Here is a 21,270-nt window from a genome sequence, read left to right as displayed (position 1 = left end):
ATAGTATACACAATCATCCATACAGTAAAATGTAGGCTACATTAGTCCTGAGGAACTGAGGAAAGATTGACGTAACACAAGCGGTCATATTTAGATGTCTAGGTTGTCAGAAACCACAATATGAATGAGCTAATAGCAATTACTATTGATAATTCATCACATCACGGGTAAGCTCACCATTGATCGAAATAATTGAGTAAAACACTTTCTAGAAATCGAAAGTAATCCAAAGATGGGTAGTTTGTGCGCACTGCCATGTTTGTTTTTTCGCGTCAACCAAAGATAATAAGAGGAGACAAGATGAGTTTGGTCTGTTTGCAGTATGCAAGTTGAAGGGGGTGTGTCGTCTACGATCATTCACTTCCCTTCATTCACTTCCGGAAGTTTACCCTTCACGTCATTATAACATCTTTGGTCTGACAGACGTTTACGTGACACCCAGAATGCATTGTATAATGTCAACAACCATGGCGCCACACATAACTGGCAAATAGCTTAGTATTACCTCACTATAATCAGTAGAACCTTCAAAAAAGTATTTTACACACATCATAGGTGTCCATTACAATCTATGCAATAATCGGAATGCATTATTTGTCACCAGTACTTGAAAACATGTGAATAACACTGTAAATACATTATGCTCCATACATACAAACATACATACATACATACTGAATGCTACAGTAGAAACTACAACACGATATACAGAAAATAAGGCACTTACTTTGATAGGAACGCACACATGTCCAAAGTTATTATTTGTAAGGAAAACAACAAGGAAGGCAATGCGAGTGCCAGCCAGAAAATGTTCCAATTCGTGGAAGACTGCGCAAATGTCTGCATACTTGATCTGCGGAAATATTGGTGAAGTGCTTGGGCTCTCCTCGAAGAGAAAAGTTTGTCCGGCTCAGTAAAGCCTCAAACATAAATTGTCTGCAACACTGAAATGGGCTACTTCTATGTGAATTAATGAGGAGGCGGGACACACCTCAATTCAAACTGTTAGAAAATAAAACTTGAAATTGACAAGTTGAAACATAGTCTATAGATAATTAGCAGGCAGCATGTGTTAACTGTCCTTTGGAACAGTGAGTGCATTCTGACATCACTTGCATAAAACAACTCACGCTGGGGCGACCGTTCGAGATATTTGGAACTCACGTGTGATAAGGTTAATAACAAACTTGTATGCCATCTGTAAATATGAATACAATTGTTAAATTATGAGACTAGTTGGTTTAGCCATGGAAAAAGACAGGAACCTTCCCGCTAGCCATGGTTGGCTGAGATAATGGATGGGCTGGACATGCCAAGAGATGGGTTTGGATTGGTCTGCCATGTAGAATGCTTCTGTCTATAACATGAGCTGCTCTGTATGTGTAGGTAATCATTTCTAACGCAGCTTTTTTGAAAGATATCACGTAGTAGAACTGCAAAAGTGTTGCTTATGCTCTCCACTTTCTGGAGGACAGAGTTTTTAAATCAGTGGAATGCCCAGTGGAAGCAGAGTATGATAGCTAAAGGAGAAAATGCTGGTGTTTGATTGCAAATATGCAGAGGGAGTCGAAAAGAGAAAACACAGAAGGCTGTTGTATAAAACACCTGTCTCCGGATTACATCTTCAAACTAAGGGCAACCATGGCATCCGTGATAGAGATAGAGTGTATACGGGTAAGAGAGTCTCGCTAGCTACATTTACAGATATTATACGTTTCTAATTTTGTCAGAAAGTCGTTTTCATTGCAAGTTAAAGCTGGCTTGCTAGCTAACGTTACGTGCATGATCTGTGTAGTAATATTATTCGTATCTCAGAGCCATTTGCATTGTTAGTTATAGCCTAATGTTAGCTAGCTAGCTAGCTAGCATTGAACCTAGTTGGTTAGCTACCTGCAGATTCATGCAGGGTAGTAACGTTATGAGTTGGGATTATGGTTCATGTCTAAACAAAAGACTCCGCTATGCAAGTAACCATTTCCAACTTCTGTACCGTTTACACCTTCTGTATCCTGTGCATGTGACAAATAAACATACATTTTATTTGATATAGTATGTGTTTAACAGATGGTAATGTGAAGAACAACATGACCTGCACCAAAGTCAAATTAGGATATAAAGTTAGGCCATCGAGAGAGTGTCCAAGTTCTAAAATTCTCAGGTAGAATGCCCTGCTTTTATTTTATCCCGCTCACAACCGTAAGCTATTTTCGGTAATTGGCTCGCCATTAACTTGTAAATAATGATCTTGTTGTGAGTTTATTTTCCTGTAATAATGAATACAAATGAGCTAAAGTGAAGACGTTGTCAGCTATATGATATGGTCATTATTTGAACTGGCTAGCCAGCTAACTTAACGTTAGCTAGCTAGCTAACAAGCTAGAAACAAACCAAAATATTTAGAAAGTTGCTTTTAGTTGCCTGGTTTGCTAGATTGACATATACTAAATTCATTTTTAAATGGCTGGGTTTATTGGTGTTAAAATACACCAGTTACAGTGGCTTGCGAAAGTATTCACCCCCCTTGGGGGGCACAGGTCCTAATCCGGGCACTTGTCATCTCCCGTCTTGATTACTGCAATTCGCTGTTGGCTGGGCTCCCTGCCTGTGCATTTAAACCCCTACAACTTATCCAGAATGATGCAGCCCTTCTGATGTTCAACCTTCCCAAGTTCTCTCATGTCACCCCGCTCCTCCGCACACTCACTGGTTTCCAGTTGAAGCTTGCTACAAAACCATGGTGCTTGCCTACGGAGCTGTGAGGGGAACGGCACCTCCTTACCTTCAGGTTCTGATCAGACCCTACACCCAAACAAGGGCACTACGTTCATCCACCTCTGGCCTGCTAGCCCCCCTACCTCTACGGAAGCACAGTTCCCGCTCAGCCCAGTCAAAGCTATTCGCTGCTCTGGCACCCCAATGGCGGAACAAGCTCGCCCACGACGCCAGGACAGCGGAGTCACTGACCACCTTCCAGAGACACTTGAAACCCTACCTCTTTAAGGAATACCTGGAATAGTATAACAGTAATCCTTCTACCCCCCATTAAAATAAATAAAAAAATAAAATTTGGGTGGCTGTCCCACTGGCTATCATGTTGAATGCACCAATTTGTAAGTCGCTCTGGATAAGAGCATCTGCTAAATGACTTAATTGTAAATGTTGGCATTTTTCCTATTTTGTTGCCTTACAACATGGAATTACAATAGATTTTTGGGAGGTTTGTATCATTTGATTTACACAACATGCCTACCACTTTGAAGATGCAAAATATTTGTTATTGTGAAACAAACAAGAAATAAGACAAAAAAAAACAGAAAACTTGAGCGTGCATAACTATTCACCCCCCCTAAGTCAATATTTTGTAGAGCCACCTTTTGCAGCAATTACAGATGCAAGTCTCTTGGGGTATGTCTCTATAAGCTTGGCACATCTAGCCACTGGGATTTTTGCTCATTCTTCAAGGCAAAACTGCTCTAGCTCCTTCAAGTTGGATGGGTTCCGCTGATGTACAGCAATCTTTAAGTCATACCACAGATTCTCAATTGTATTGAGGTCTGGGCTTTGACTAGGCCATTCCAATACATTTAAATGTTTCCTCTTAAACCACTCGAGTGTTGCTTTAGCAGTATGCTTAGGGTCATTGTCCTGCTGGAAAGTGAACCTCTGTCCCAGTCTCAAATCTCTGGAAGACTGAAACAGGTTTCCCTCAAGAATTTCCCTGTATTTAGCGGCATCCATCATTCCTTCAATTCTGACCAGTTTCCCAGTCCCTGCCGATGAAAAACATCCCCACAGCATGATGCTGCCACCACCATGCTTCACTGTGGGGATGGTGTTCTCGGGGTGATGAGAGGTGTTGGGTTTGCGCCAGACATAGTGTTTTCCTTGATGGCCAAAAAGCTCAATTTTAGTCTCATCTGACCAGAGTACCTTATTCCATTTGTTTGGGGAGTCTCCCACCTGCCTTTTGGCGAACACCAAACGTGTTTGCTTATTTTTTTCTTTAAGCAATGGCTTTTTTCTGGCCACTCTTCCGTAAAGCCCAGCTCTGTGGAGTGTATGGCTTAAAGTGGTCCTATGGACAGATACTCCAATCTCCGCTGTGGAGCTTTGCAGCTCCTTCAGGGTTAGCTTTGGTCTCTTTGTTGCCTCTCTGATTAATGCCCTCCTTGCCTGGTCCGTGAGTTTTGGTGGGTGGCCCTCTCTTGGCAGGTTTGTTGTGGTGCCATATTCTTAAAAAATTTTAATAATGGATTTATGGTGCTCCGTAGGATGTTCAAAGTTTCTGATATTTTTTTATAACCCAACCCTGATATGTACTTCTCCACAACTTTGTCCCTGACCTGTTTGGCGAGTTCCTTGGTCTTTATGGTGCTGCTTGCTTGGTGGTGCCCTTTGCTTAGTGGTGTTGCAGACTCTGGGGCCTTTCAGAACAGGTGTATATATACTGAGATCATGTGACACTTAGATTGCACACAGGTGGACTTTATTTAACAAATTATGTGACTTCTGAAGGTAATTGGTTGCACCAGATCTTATTTAGGGGCTTCATAGCAAAGGGGGTGGATACATATTCACACCACTTTTCCGTTATATATTTTTTTGCATTTTTTGAAACAAGTTATTATTTTCATTTCACTTCACCAATTTGGACTGTTTTGTGTATGTCCATTACATTAAATCCAAATAAAAATATATTTAAATGACAGGTTGTAATGCATCAAAATAGGAAAAACGCCAAGGGGGATGAATACTTTTGCAAGGCACTGTATGCTATTTGGGCCCCCTTGCTGCTGATGTCATGCAGCCTGTAGTTCTTGTGTTTATACTTTTTCATAACGACAACGACAAGTTTGATGTTGGACGACAATAGAATGTTCATGATGTCACTGCGACAACTGTCGATAGACTTAGTATAAACAAGCCTTAAGTCTTGAAATCTTTGGTTGTTTAGTACATGGCCTCACATGTGAATCCTTAAAGAGATTGGTGGGGCTAAGGCTTAAGAGAGTGTGAACGATGCTGAATGGGTGTAGACAAAGAAGAGCTCTCCAGTAGTTGTACCAAAACATTCAATAGCCATTTTCTCAAAAGTAGGGTTACAAGTGTATTAACTTTCAAAGCAGAATTACTTTCCCATTGTTCCTCAACTGTAGTGTATGATATACCATTTTCTAGCTCTGAGTCTCTACTTTTATCCAATGTAAAAAACACCATTCCATGTTGATGACCTTCAGCATGACCTTTGGGGATCGGTTTGGTTTGTCAATGTAGAGTAGCTCTGAATAGGAGGATGTCATCAGCACACCGGTGGGTTTTTGCTGAGCTGCATCATGGAGAATGGTTAGGTGGAGGTTTTGACAGTTGTAGCATGGCTTCTTCAGCATGCACGTACCAGTCTTGTGTGTTTTCCTACATCTCCAGCAACGCTCTTTCTCCTGTATCCAGCGGACAACGTCCTTTGTTAAAAGCTTTTTGAGCTCTAGACAGGAACCAATGTAGTGGACTCGAATGTTGCAGAATGTAGGGCTTGAATTTCTCTTTATCATTAGCATTGGTCTTACTCACTTTCTGTGTTGTCTTGATCTCAGCTGAGAGGTAGTCTGGGGTGGTTTTCATGCTTATGTGCAGTTCAATTGCTCTTTCGGATATCCGCTTGGCTCTGGATTTCACTTGCAACCATCTGGACAGATCTAGAAGGGAGTATGTCTGATGGGCTTGAGCAGTCAAGACACCTCTGTTTATACAATGTTCAACGAAGCATCATGGTGTTACTCAGGAGAAAGGTTACTCAGGAGACTGCCAACAATAATATTGGAATCTAACAGCACCTGTTTTTCACATAATATGTACGCAGCGCTCGCTCCTATACCCTCCTTTTCCTTGATTCAAATCAAATCAAATCAAATTTTATTGGTCACATGCGCCGAATACAACAGGTGCAGACATTACAGTGAAATGCTTACTTACAGCCCTTAACCAACAGTGCATTTATTTTAAACAAAAAAAGTAAGAATAAAACAACAACAAAAAAAGTGTTGAGAAAAAAAGAGCAGAAGTAAAATAAAGTGACAGTAGGGAGGCTATATATACAGGGGGGTACCGTTGCAGAGTCAATGTGCGGGGGCACCGGCTAGTTGAGGTAGTTGAGGTAATATGTACATGTGGGTAGAGTTAAAGTGACTATGCATAAATACTTAACAGAGTAGCAGCAGCGTAAAAAGGATGGGGTGGGGGGAGCAGTGCAAATAGTCCGGGTAGCCATGATTAGCTGTTCAGGAGTCTTATGGCTTGGGGGTAGAAGCTGTTGAGAAGTCTTTTGGACCTAGACTTGGCACTCCGGTACCGCTTGCCGTGCGATAGCAGAGAGAACAGTCTATGACTAGGGTGGCTGGAGTCTTTGACAATTTTGAGGGCCTTCCTCTGACACCGCCTGGTATAGAGGTCCTGGATGGCAGGAAGCTTTGCCCCAGTGATGTACTGGGCCGTACGCACTACCCTCTGTAGTGCCTTGCGGTCAGAGGCCAAGCAGTTGCCATACCAGGCGGTGATGCAACCAGTCAGGATGCTCTCGATGGTGCAGCTGTAGAATTTTTTGAGGATCTGAGGACCCATGCCAAATCTTTTTAGTCTCCTGAGGGGGAATAGGCTTTGTCGTGCCCTCTTCACGACTGTCTTGGTGTGTTTGGACCATGATAGTTCGTTGGTGATGTGGACACCAAGGAACTTGAAGCTCTCAACCTGTTCCACTACAGCCCCGTCGATGAGAATGGGGGCGTGCTCAGTCCTCTTTTTTTTTCCTGTAGTCCACAATCATCTCCTTTGTCTTGGTCACGTTGAGGGAGAGGTTGTTGTCCTGGCACCACACGGCCAGATCTCTGACCTCCTCCCTATAGGCTGTCTCATCGTTGTCGGTGATCAGGCCTACCACTGTTGTGTCGTCGGCAAACTTAATGATGGTGTTGGAGTCGTGCCTGGCCATGCAGTCATGGGTGAACAGAGAGTACAGGAGGGGACTGAGCACGCACCCCTGAGGGGCCCCCGTGTTGAGGATCAGTGTGGCAGATGTGTTGTTACCTACCCTTACCAGCTGGGGGCGGCCCGTCAGGAAGTCCAGGATCCAGTTGCAGAGGGAGGTGTTTAGTCCCAGGATCCTTAGCTTAGTGATGAGCTTAGAGGGCACTATGGTGTTGAATGCTGAGCTGTAGTCAATGAATAGCATTCTCACGTAGGTGTTCCTCTTGTCCAGGTGGGAAAGGGCAGTGTGGAGTGCGATAGAGATTGCATCATCTGTGGATCTGTTGGGGCGGTATGCAAATTGGAGTGGGTCTAGGGTTTCTGGGATTATGCTGTTGATGTGAGCCATGACCAGTCTTTCAAAGCACTTCATGGCTACAGACGTCAGTGCTACGGGTCGGTAGTCATTTAGGCAGGTTATCTTAGAGTTCTTGGGCACGGGGACTATGGTGGTCTGCTTGAAACATGTTGGTATTACAGACTCAGTCAGGGACATGTTGAAAATGTCAGTGAAGACACTTGCCAGTTGGTCAGCACATGCTCGGAGTACACGTCCTGGTAATCCGTCTGGCCCTGCGGCCTTGTGAATGTTGACCTGCTTAAAAGTCTTACTCACATCGGCTACGGAGAGCGTGATCACATAGTCATCCGGAACAGCTGGTGCTCTCATGCATGCTTCAGTGTTGCTTGCCTCAAAGCGAGCATAGAAGTGGTTTAGCTCGTCTGGTAGGCTTGTGTCACTGGGCAGCTCGCGGCTGTGCTTCCCTTTGTAGTCTGTAATAGTTTTCAAGCCCTGCCACATCCGACGAGCGTCAGAGCCAATGTAGTATGATTCAATCTTAGACCTGTATTGACTCTTTGCCTGTTTGATGGTTCGTCGGAGGTCATAACGGGATTTCTTATAAGCGTCCAGGTTAGAGTCCCGTTCCTTGAAAGCGGCAGCTCTACCCTTTAGCTCAGTGCGGATGTTTCCTGTAATCCATGGCTTCTGGTTGGGGTATGTACGTACGGTCACTGTGGGGACGACATCATCGATGCACTTATTGATGAAGCCAGTGACTGATGTGGTGTACTCCTCAATGCTGTCTGAAGAATCCCGGAACATGTTCCAGTCTGTGCTAGCAAAACAGTCCTGTAGCTTAGCATCTGCGTCATCTGACCACTTTTTTATTAACCGAATCACTGGTGCTTCCTGCTTCAGTTTTTGCTTATAAGCAGGAATCAGGAGGATAGAGTTATGGTCAGATTTGCCAAATGGAGGGCGAGGGAGAGCTTTGTATGCGTCTCTGTGTGTGGAGTAAAGGTGGTCTAGAGTTTTTTCCCTCTGGTTGCACATTTAACATGCTGGTAGAAATTAGGTAGAACGGATTTAAGTTTCCCTGCATTAAAGTCCCCGGCCACTAGGAGCGCTGCATCTGGATGAGCGTTTTCCTGTTGATTAATGGCCTTGTACAACTCATTCAGTGCAATCTTAATGCCAGCATTGGTTTGTGGTGGTAAATAGACAGCTATGAAAAATATAGATGAAAACTCTCTTGGTAAATAGTGTGGTCTACAGCTTATCATAAGATACTCTACCTCAGGCGAGCAAAACCTCGAGACTTCCTTAGTATTTGATTTTGTGCACCAGCTGTTGTTTACAAATATACACAGACCGCCACCCCTTGTCTTACCAGAGTCAGCTGTTCTGTCCTGCCGATGTAGCGTATAGCCTGCTAGCTGAATGTTATCATTGTTGTCGTTCAGCCACGACTCCGTGAAACATAAGATATTACAGTTTTTAATGTCCCGTTGGTAGGATAACCGTAATCTTAAATCGTCCATTTTATTCTCAAAAGCTTGAACGTTGGCTAATAGGATTGATGGAAGAGGCAGTTTACTCGCTCGCCGTCGGATCCTCACAAGGCACCCGGATCTGCGTCCGCGATATCTCCGTCTCTTCCTCACGCGAATGACGGGGATTTGGGCCTTGTCGGGTGTCTGTATGATATCCTTCGCGGCCGCCTCGTTGAAGAAAAAATCTTCGTCCAATGCGAGGTGAGTAATCGCTGTCCTGATATCCAGAAGCTCTTTTTGGTTATAAGAGACGATGGCAGAAACATTATGTACAAAATAAATTACAAATAACGCGGAAAAACACACATAATAGTACAATTGGTTAGAGGGTTGGTTAGAGGGCTGTAAAACGGCAGCCATCTTCTCCGGCGCTGTTCCTTCTTATTGTTATTGTTATTATTACAATTATTATTATGATCATCATTATAATAATAAGTAATGTCGTTATCATTAGTAGGCTTTGTATAGTAGCCTTGTATAACCCCCATCAAGCTGTAGGCCTAAGACCACGTCCTATTTAGTCAATACCAAAACTTACTTAGGCCTATATTTCAATATATAGGCTATTGTATCAATCAATCGATCAATCATTCATTCGTTCATGCCATCAAACAGCATTCGAGACATTCATGCTTTGAAATGCAATCAAGCATTTTAGGTTAAACATTTAATAATAAAGGGAGCTTTGAATAATTAGCCTAAACAATAAATAAACCGCAATTCACAAATTCATGCAACTGTTTTTAGTCTGCTGTAATAAAGGCTTTATGTAATTTTCACCCCGTTAGAACAGACTCTTTGGTACACTTATTTAATTAGTGTTGTTTACACTGTTCCAAATGGTCAGATTTTGTTTTAAATATTGCAATCTAACAACAACTATTGGGCACACACAATACTCACGCAACGCTTGCTCCTATACCCTCCTTTTTCTTGATCTCCAGTAGTTTCTACAACTAAGTCAAATGTCTTCCACAGATCTGACTTCCCCTTTCCCTCCTGAGCAACCAGTAAACATTCGCCCTTTTCAAGTTTCTTTTTCACGTCCTCCGCATCCATTTTGCTGTCATGTGTTACTGTGTTCAGAGTTTGTTATAACCAATTTATTGATGTGATTATGATAGGCTATAGGTCAGGCCCTATTGGTCACATGCATGCAATGCTTACATGCTTCACGTAAAGAGAGCAAGGGTTGAGGGAATAGGGAATGTTTTTCCTAAACAAATTAGGGATTTCGGTAACAGAACTTTTCAGTCAGAAACAGGTAAGAAACTAAATGGCTGAAATTATGTTGCAGCTTCAGCACGGACAGCGCAATAAACACTTGCTGTGCTGTGTCGCTGCAGTAGGGAGGAGAGCGAGACAACGTGCCCCGTCACACAGGCACTCGCTGTCATTTTTTTAGCAGAGTGTGACCATCAAGCTCTTTCTTGAGTCATTTGTGTGTCTTAATTATTGAATCAAACAGTGCTTAAAGCATCAGACAAGCTCAGTGCATACAGTTGAAGTCGGAAGTTTACATACACCTTAGCCAAATACATTTAAACTCAGTTTTTCACAATTCCTGACATTTAATCCTAGTAAAAATTCCCTGTCTTAGGTCAGTTAGGATCACCACTTTATTTTAAGAATGTGAAATGTCAGAATAATAGTAGAGAGAATGATTTATTTCAGCTTTTATTTCTTTCATCACATTCCCAGTGGGTCAGAAGTTTACATACACCCAATTAGTATTTGGTACCATTGCCTTTAAATTGTTTAACTTGAGTCAAACGTTTCAGGTAGCCTTCCACAAGCTTCCCACAACAAGTTGGATGAATTTTGGCCCATTCCTCCTGACAGAGCTGGTATAACAGTCAGGTTTGTAGTCCTCCTTGCTCGCACATGCTTTTTCAGTTCTGCCCACACATTTTCTATAGGATTGAGGTCAGGGCTTTGTGATGGCCACTCCAATACCTTGACTTTGTTGTCCTTAAGCCATTTTGCCACAAATTCGGAAGTATGCTTGGGGTGATTGTCCATTTGGAAGACCCATTTGTGACCAAGCTTGAACTTCCTGACTGATTTCTTGAGATGTTGCTTCAATATATCCACATCATTTTCCTTCCTGATGATGCCATCTATTTTGTGAAGTGCACCAGTCCTTCCTGCAGCAAAGCACCCCCACAGCATGATGCTGCCACCTCCGTGCTTCACGGTTGGGATGGTGTTCTTCGGCTTGCAAGTCCCCCTTTTTCCTCCAAACACAACAATGGTCATTATGGCCAAACAGTTCTATTTTTGTTTCATCAGACCAGAGGACATTTCTCCAAAAAGTAAGATCTTTGTCCCCATGTGCAGTTGCAAACCGTAGTCTGGCGGTTTTGGAGCAGTGGTTTCTTCCTTGCTGAGCAGCCTTTCAGGTTATGTCGATATAGGACTCATTTTACTGTGGATATAGATACTTTTGTACCTGTTTCCTCCAGCATATTCACAAGGTCCTTTGCTGTTGTTCTGGGATTGATTTGCACTTTTCGCACCAAAGTACGTTAATCTCTAGGAGACAGAACGCGTCTCCTTCCTGAACGGTATGACGGCTGCGTGGTCCCATGGTGTTTATACTTGTATACTATTGTTTGTACAGATGAACGTGGTACCTTCAGGCGTTTGGAAATTGCTTTCAAGGATGAACCAGACTTGTGGAGGTCTACAATTATTTTTCTGAGGTCTTGGCTGATATCTTTTGATTTTCCCATGATGTCAAGCAAAGAGGCACTGAGTTTGAAGGTAGGCCTTGAAATACATCCACAGGTACACCTCCAATTGACTCAAATGATGTCAATTAGTGTCACGATCGTCGGTGAGAGATGAGGACCAAGGCGCAGCGTTGCAGGCAAACATACTCTTTATTAGAGACACGATCAAAAAAAAAAAAACGATAACGTGACAGTTCACGGTCTAACACAACAGACTAGAAACAAGATCCCACAAACTCTGTGGGGAAACAGGCTGCTAAAGTATGGTTCTCAATCAGAGACAACAAGCAACAGCTGAATCACGTTGCCTCTGATTGAGAACCACACTGGCCAACATAGACAAACAATACTAGAATGTGAAACCTAGAACAAAACACATATAATTTACACACCCTGGCTCAACATATTAGAGTCCCCAGAGCCAGGGCGTGACAGTACCCCCCCATAAAGGCGCGGACTCCGACCGCGCCCACCAAATACCACAGGGGAGGGACCGGGTGGGCACTCCGCTTAGGCGGCGGATCCGGCTCCGGGCCTGATCCCCGCTCCCTCTCCAACCCCCAAAGTACCCCTGGTCCGGTCTGGCCCCGCTGGCCGGAGCTGGACTGCACACTGGTGGAGCGGATTGCTCTAGCTCCGGCGTGAAGCATCTGACCGGTGCCGGACCAGCCACCAGTGGAACAGGCACGGGCCGTGCCGGACTGACGACGCACACCACTGGCTTGGTGTGGGGAGCAGGAGCGGGCCGAGCCGGCCTGACGCAAACGCACCACTGACTTGGTGCGGGGAGCAGGAGCGGGCCGGACCGGGCTGACGAAGCGCACCACTGACTTGGTGCGGGGAGCAGGAACGGGCCGAGCCGGGCTGACGAAACGCACCACTGACTTGGTGCGGGGAGCAGGAGCGGGCCGAGCCGGGCTGACGAAACGCACCACTGACTTGGTGCGGGGAGCAGGAACGGGCCGAGCCGGGCTGACGAAACGCACCACTGACTTGGTGCGGGGAGCAGGAGCGGGCCGGACCGGGCTGACGAAGCGCACCACTGACTTGGTGCGGGGAGCAGGAGCGGGCCGGACCGGGCTGACGAAGCGCACCACTGACTTGGTGCGGGGAGCAGGAGCGGGCCGGACCGGGCTGACGAAGCGCACCACAGGCTTGGTGTGGGGAGCAGGAACAGGCCGGGCCGAGCTGGCGACGCGCACCGTAGACTTGGTGCGAGTGGCAGGAACAGGCCGGACCATACTGGGAACACACACCACTGGCCCTACGTGGGGATCAGGAACAGGCCGGACCGGACTGGCAACACACCCCAGTACCTCTCGCCGTGCCTCTACACCTTCCATCCCCTCTTCGACCAGTGGCCCCCGTAACCTGGCGGCCTCCTCTGCCAACCCGCTGGGCCGCTCTATCGCGGCCTCCTGCTGCCCCGACGTCGTGAGCCCCCCCCTAAAAATTTTCTGGGAGTCTCTCTTCCCCGTGGGCCAGGCCTCTATGGTTCTCGCCCAACTCTCGCTCTTCTGCTTCCAATTCCCGCCATTCAGCTCCTCATTCGGCTTGACCCAGTCGAAGCTCTTCCTCCACTGTTCCCAAGTCCACCCTCTCTGCTCCTCACTAGGCTGCTTGGTCCAGTTCTGGTGGGATCTTCTGTCACGATCGTCGGTGAGAGATGAGGACCAAGGCGCAGCGTTGCAGGCAAACATACTCTTTATTAGAGACACGATCAAAAAAAAACGATAACGTGACAGTTCACGGTCTAACACAACAGACTAGAAACAAGATCCCACAAACTCTGTGGGGAAACAGGCTGCTAAAGTATGGTTCTCAATCAGAGACAACAAGCAACAGCTGAATCACGTTGACTCTGATTGAGAACCACACTGGCCAACATAGACAAACAATACTAGAATGTGAAACCTAGAACAAAACACATATACTTTACACACCCTGGCTCAACATATTAGAGTCCCCAGAGCCAGGGCGTGACAATTAGCCTATCAGAAGCTTCTAAAGCCATGACATCATTTTCTGGAATTTTCCAAGCTGTTTAAAGGCACAGTCAACTTAGTGTATATAAACTTCTGATCCACTGGAATTGTGATACAGTGAATTATAAGTGGAATAATCTATCTGTAAACAATTGTTGGAAAAATTAAGTGTGTCATGCACAAAGTAGATGTCCTAACCGACTTACCAAAACAATAGTTTGTTAACAAGAAATTTGTGGAGTGGTTGAAAACGAGTTTTAATGACTCCAACCTAAGTGTATGTAAACTTCCGACTTCAACTGCATATGTATGTATATATGCGAGGAAAAAAACAACATATGGGGGATTGGAAGTGATGCAGACATTTACATTGATGGAAGTTACAATCTATCTGCAATTAAAGCTGATCTACCACCCCTCCCCCCAACGAAAAAATTAATAATAATAATAATAATAATAATAATAATAATACATAAATAAATACAAATATATATAAAAGTAAGGTACAACAAAAGTGACCTACCATGGGTGTCTTGCAGCTTGGACAGCAGCTCTGATACTTCTTTTGGGCCTGAGCGATGTAGCTGAGGTTCTCACTGTCCAGCACCACCAGGAAGGAGTGCAGATCTGTGATCAGCCGGTTCAGCACTGCGGACACAACAGGGGTGTATTCATTAGTATTCACTCCTGAACGTCCTCTACCCTCAACCTCTCCGATGTCCATCCGGTTTGCTTCTGTATGCCATATCTTTCTAACTGTGCTCTTTCACAAAAGCTCTCAACCTATATACTTATTATGGACACAGTATGCTTTACATTAGTTATCTTGTTGTTATTAGTTATTGTTAGTTGTTATTAGTCCAATCCTTCAGCTCCATTCAACAACTCCCATCTATCTCTTAAAACCATCCATATTGGATTTCTATTTGCCATATATTTTTCAACTGTACTGTGATGTTTCACAAAAGTTCTGAACCCTTCTATTCTCATTGTTTGTACAGATTGTAAATTGAAAATAAAAATTTTTGCTAAAAGTATTATTATGTTATTGATCGATTGACTATGACTTTTCAGATCACCCAGTAGTGCTATCGGCAGGGTTAGCTCCAGGTAAATATTGCAATCCTTCAGCCATTCCTGGACCTGTGACCAAAAACAAGCTTCAAATGGACAGTACCAAAACAAATGATCTAATGATTCTGTCTCTTTGCAGCAAAATCCCCCATATAAATAACATTCTATTGGTAGCAAGAATTTTGTATAATAATTTAAATTGAAAAATTCTAAGTTTTGAATCTGGTGTCGTTTTGCGTATCAGTTCATAAACACTATGCCATGGAATCGGTACTTCAAAAATCTCTTCCCAACTATTTTATATGGGACGGCTGTCAATCCTATGGTCCTTAAATTAAACTGGTATACTTTTTTATTTATCACAATTTTATTTAACCAATTATGTTCTTTAATGCAGGGCCGACAGACAAGTTCCTTACTTTTTCCCCCTTCGACTTTCCTCTTCGATTTTTGCGGTAATGCTGCAATTATTTGGTTGTAATTTTGTGTAGAGCAGACATTTCCATATGTTTTTGTTAGCTGCATTTGCAACATAACTCTACCAGTCCTACCTATGATATCATTTTTTTAAAATTCAAAAAATTATTTTTTTTCTAAAGATTACATTTTTTATCAATTAGTATATTTGACTTTAACCACAATATTTGTTGCATTATTTGTTTTGTAGTTTCTGGAGGATTCAATTGAAATTGCAACCAACTTTCTATGGCTTGTTTTAGAAATAGTGATATTTGGGAGATGATTTCCTTTTCAAATAACTGAAAGTGAGAGGTTGTAATCTGAATAAAGGGAAAAAGGCCATTCTTGAACATGGGGTGAGACAATCTTACTAATTTGCTAGAGAACCAGTTCGGATTTCAGTATAACTTTTGTAGACTGAAGCTTTCAGTGATAGGTCTAATGCTTTAATATTTAATCATTTCTGTCCTCCGAATTCATATTCATTATATAAATAGGCCCGTTTAATTTAGTCTGGCTTGCCATTCCAAATAAAATGGAAAAAAAAATTCTCATATAATTTAAACAACTGTTTGCTAGGCGTAGGCAGGACCATAAGCAAATAGGTAAACTGGGATAATACTAAAGAGTTAATCAGGGTGATTTTTCCACAAATAGACAGGTATTTGCCTTTCCATGGGAGCAAGATCTTATCTATTTTGCTAACTTTCTATTCAAATTTATTGGAGTGAGATCATTTATTTCATTTGGGATATGTATTCCGAGTATATCCACATCACCATCAGAATATTTTATTGGTAAAATACATGGTATTGTAGAAATTGTATTTTTTTGTGATCCAATACGTAATATAGTACATTTGTCATAATTTGGTTGTAATCCAGAGAGGTTAGAAAACGTATCTAGATCCTCTATGAGGCTGTGGAGGGATTCAAGTTGTGGATTTAAAAGAAAACATAAATCATCAGCGTACAATGACACTTTTGTTTTTAAGCCCTGGATGTCTATTCCCTTGATATTATTGTTGGATCTGATTTTAATAGCTAACATTTCGATGGCCATAATAAATAGATATGCCGATAGTGTACAACCTTGTTTTACTCCTCTTGACAGTTTAAAACTTTCTGAGAAATATGGATGATGGACGGGGCCATGTACCATCAAATCTTGGGTGAGAACCTCCTTCCCTCAGCCAGGGCATTGAAAATGGGTCGTGGATGGGTATTCCAGCATGACAATGACCCAAAACACACGGCCAAGGCAACAAAGGAGTGGCTCAAGAAGAAGCACATTAAGGTCCTGGAGTGGCCTAGCCAGTCTCCAGACCTTAATCCCATAGAAAATCTGTGGAGGGAGCTGAAGGTTCGAGTTGCCAAACGTCAGCCTCGAAACCTTAATGACTTGGAGAAGATCTGCAAAGAGGAGTGGGACAAAATCCCTCCTGAGTTGTGTGCAAACCTGGTGGCCAACTACAAGAAACGTCTGACCTCTGTGATTGCCAACAAGGGTTTGGCCACCAAGTACTAAGTCATGTTTTGCAGAGGGGTCAAATATGTATTTCCCTCATTAACATGCAAATCAATTTATAACATTTTTGACATGCGTTTTTCTGAATTTTTTTGTTGTTATTCTGTCTCTCACTGTTCAAATAAACCTACCATTAAAATTATAGACTGATTATTTATTTGTCAGTGGGCAAACGTACAAATCAGCAGGGGATCAAATACTTTTTTCCCTCACTGTATCTGTTCTGTTAGACCTTCTATTTCCTTTGTTAGTATGGAGTCTTTTGACCTAAATTGCTTTTGTTTTCGGGATGAGTACTGAATTGCATGGCCTCTAAAGGCACATTTAAAAGTGTCCCATACAATAAGGGGATTTGCTGTACCTATGTTATGTTGGAAAAAAATCTGTTATAAATTCCTCTGTCCTAGTTAAAAACAAGTTATCATCCAATAGGCTTTGATTAAATTTCCAATATCCTCGCCCAGTGTGGAAATTCAGTAAGAGTAATGTATTTGCCAATAATATGATGGTCCGACCGCATTCTGTCCCCTATCAACACTTTTTTTTTTTTACTTTTGGTGCCAACGAGAATGACGTAAGAAGTCAAGACGACTAGCTTGATTGAGTCTCCGCCATGAATATCTCACTAGGTCATGATATTTAAGCCTCCATATATCTACTAGTTATAATGTATCCATGACATTCATGATTTCCTTAAAAGCATGAGGGTGATAGTTTGTAGTGTGATTTCCTTTACGGTCCATTGAGCTATTTAAAACGGTATTATAATCTCCCACCATAATAATAGAGTCTTGTATTGCTTGCAGGGTTGATAATTTATTATATATATTGTCAAAGAAGTGTGGATCATCATTATTTGGTCCGTAAAGGTTAATGAGCCATATCTGTTTATGGTCTAATAACATATTTAAAATCATCCATCTACCTGGACAATTTGCACATTCTGATCGAAATTACTGTTAATTAATATCATCACCCCTTTTGAGTTTACCTAGGCTTTAAACCATTACTTTATCCTTAAAGAAAGCAAATTTGGCAACGATTGGACGCTCATATCGCTATCCTCTTTGTCCGAAACGGTGTACACGTTCAAGTTGGATTTTATCGACAGCATCGAGTGGGATTTGAAGCGCTGTTAGAAGAAGTCCTTCACAATTTTCTGGGTAATTCTCCTTCTTTTTCTTGGAAACCCATAAGTACTAGATTTTCTCTCATCGTTCTAGTCTGTATGTCTAGTAAGGCTTCTCTCAGAAAGTTGTTCTCCTTTAACTTCCTTAACGTCCGTTTCTATCTTAGTGACTGTCCCTTTTAGCTTTTTTGTATCTTTCTCCATTATCACAGCTTTTTCAGACTCGCCTTCAACTCCTTTATATCCTTACTGACCAACTCTAGTATGCCCAGTTTGTCATTTATCGACTTCAACAAATCGCTTTCCACACTTACCAGTCCCAGTGGTGAAAAGCATAAATCATCTGTATCCGTCGAGGAGTTGCGTTTTCTCTTGGAGATAGATTCTCCTCGTTTATCCTCCGTCATGTTTGAGTATTGCTTGTTGTTGTAATATTTGTCGCTACATTTCTCTAGCCTTATGATTTCTTTTGTGTTATTATCCAGATTGAATGTTATTACCCACGACTATATGAAGTGCTAATATTTAGTCTAACTTACTGATATTGAATATTATGTTTTTATCTTGAGGTGATTCCGCTTCAATACGCCATCTTATCACGTGACAGTCATGTCAGATCAATGAGTTTTTTAAATATATTTTAATGAACTGCAAGGCAAGCTTACAAAATTGTACATTACATTTCTAGTAAATGCTTTAGTTAGCTAGCTAGCTAGCTAGGTTATTTGAATCCACTGTGTTTCACAAGATGACAGCCTGGTTTGCTGATTTGCTCAGGAGTCTGGAAAACATTAAATAACACGATTTACAATTCATACAAATGTTAAAAGCCCATATAGCAAGCTAAGTAAGGGTAAGAGCGTTGCTAAATGACGTAAATGTAAATGTAAATATATAGCTAGTTGGCTAATGTTAGCTATTCAGCTAGCTTGTTAAATAGCGATTTTTGTAAATTATCTTTATGACCAAAATATATGCAGAATGATTTGTCTTTACATTAACTAACATATTCCTCTTAACTGCAAAAAAAATTAATGATTCGTTATGAAGTTATAATTACTTACATTTGCTTCCATCCTAATATTTTTGTCAACCATCTTCCTGAAGCAACTTTAGAGCCTTAGGTCGCAGAGCTTCATGGGTGTTTTGATAACCACTCGAGAGGAAGTCTGCATCTCGATTTGCTTGGTTTAGAGGGCCAACTAGGTGACTGAAAAGGCACTACTCCTTGATCAAAGTTGAATTGGGACACCACTCCGACTCGATGCGGCTCGCGGGATTGCGCAAACTGGAGGGGGGTGCTAAGGGGGAGTATTGGGATTGAGCCATTGTTGCCGTCTGGGGTGTAATCACTAGGAACCAAACAGAAGCAAACAGACAAAATGGGGAGGGACTAACCTGAACTTGTCCAACAAGAAACACTCATTTATGTTGCAAAACGTTTTCCTTTGCACTAATTAATACACCCCTGTTGTGTCCGTAGTGCTGAACCGGCTGATCACAGATCTGCACTCCTTCCTGGTGGTGCTGGACAGTGAGAACCTCAGCTACATCGCTCAGGCCCAAAAGAAGTCAGTCTCAGAGCTGCTGTCCAAGCTGCAAGACACCCATGGTAGGTCACTTTTGTTGTTACTTACTTTTATATATATTTGTATTTATTTATGTATTATTATTATTATTATTTTTTTCGTTGGGGGGAGGGGTGGTAGATCAGCTTTAATTAGATTGTAACTTCCATCAATGTAAATGTCTGCATCACTTCCAATCCCCCATATGTTGTTTTTTTCCTCGCATATATACATACATATGCAGTTGAAGTCGGAAGTTTACATACACTTAGGTTGGAGTCATTAAAACTCGTTTTTCAACCACTCCACAAATTTCTTGTTAACAAACTATTGTTTTGGTAAGTCGGTTAGGACATCTACTTTGTGCATGACACAAGTAATTTTTCCAACAATTGTTTACAGACAGATTATTCCACTTATAATTCACTGTATCACAATTCCAATGGATCAGAAGTTTATATACACTAAGTTGACTGTGCATTTAAACAGCTTGGAAAGTTGACTGTGCATTTAAACAGCTTGGAAAATTCCAGAAAATTATGTCATGGCTTTAGAAGCTTCTGATAGGCTAATTGACATAATTTGAGTCAATTGGAGGTGTACCTGTGGATGTATTTCAATGCCTACCTTCAAACTCAGTGCCTCATTGCTTGACATCATGGGAAAATCAAAAGAAATCAGCCAATATCTCAGAATAAAAATTGTAGACCTCCACAAGCCTAGTTCATCCTTGGGAGCTATTTCCAAATGCCTGAAGGTACCACGTTCATCTGTACAAACAATAGTACGCAAGTATAAACACCATGGGACCACGCAGCCGTCATACCGCTCAGGAAGGAGACGCATTTTGTCTCCTAGAGATGAACGTACTTTGGTGTGAAAAGTGCAAATCAATCCCAGAACAACAGCAAAGGACCTTGTGAAGATACTGGAGGAAACAGGTACAAAAGTATCTATATCCACAGTAAAACAAGTCCTATATCAACATAACCTGAAAGGCCGCTCAGCAAGGAAGAAGCCACTGCTCCAAAACCGCCATAAAAAAGCCAGATTACGGTTTGCAACTGCACATGGGGACAAATATCGTACTTTTTGGAGAAATGTCCTCTGGTCTGATGAAACTAAAATATAACTGTTTGGCCATAATGACCATCGTTATGTTTGGAGGAAAAGGGGGGTCGCTTGCAAGCCGAAGAACACCATCCCAACCGTGAAGCACGGTGGTGGCAGCATCATGCTGTGGGGGTGCTTTGCTGCAGGAGGGACTGGTGCACTTCACAAAATAGAACATTTGTGGGCAGAACAGAAAAAGCGTGTGCGAACAAGGAGGCCTACAAACCTGACTCAGTTACACCAGCTCTGTCAGGAGGAATGGGCCAAAATTCACCCAACTTATTGTGGGAAGCTTGTGGAAGGCTACCCGAAACATTTGACCCAAGTAAAAATGTTTAAAGGCAATGCTACCAAATACTAATTGAGTGTATGTAAACTTCTGACCCACTGGGAATGTGATGAAAGAAATAAAAGCTGAAATAAATCATTTCACATTCTTAAAATAAAGTGGTGATCCTAACTGACCTAAGACAGGGAATTTTTACTAGGATTAAATGTCAGGAATTGTGAAAAACTGAGTTTAAATGTATTTGGCTAAGGTGTACGTAAACCTCCGACTTCAACTGTACATTTCCTTTACTGACTTATGCCTAGTGAGTCTAAACACCCCTTGCACAGTCTTCACATTTTGGTGCCTTAAAATAACGTTTAAAAGGAGATTGAATTAGATTTTTTTTCCTACAGATCTACACAACCTACTCCACATTTTCAAGTGGAAAATATTTTCCAAATTAACTTAAAAAAAAACAGAAGATGTCTTGATTGTGTATGTCTTCACACCCCAGAGAATACTTGGTGGAAGCAGCCATTACTACAGAACACCTGAA

At 42.2% G+C, this 21,270-nt stretch overlaps 1 protein-coding gene across 1 annotated transcript in view; it reads left to right on the top strand.

Moving 5' to 3' along the window:
- Positions 1–21,270, top strand: part of si:dkey-220o5.5 (actin filament-associated protein 1-like 2) — a 113,764-nt gene that overhangs the window by 28,199 nt on the left and 64,295 nt on the right. Inside the window, exon 2 of the mRNA XM_045225805.1 lies at positions 19,246–19,374. Coding sequence (XP_045081740.1) covers positions 19,246–19,374 — 129 coding nt within the window. The remainder of the gene's footprint in view (positions 1–19,245; positions 19,375–21,270) is intronic.

Source organism: Coregonus clupeaformis, chromosome 16 (assembly GCF_020615455.1).
Source record: "Coregonus clupeaformis isolate EN_2021a chromosome 16, ASM2061545v1, whole genome shotgun sequence".
NCBI lineage: Eukaryota > Metazoa > Chordata > Actinopteri > Salmoniformes > Salmonidae > Coregonus > Coregonus clupeaformis.
The sequence above is the reverse complement of the archived record's forward strand: the minus strand, read 5'-3'. Positions and strand labels throughout refer to the sequence as shown.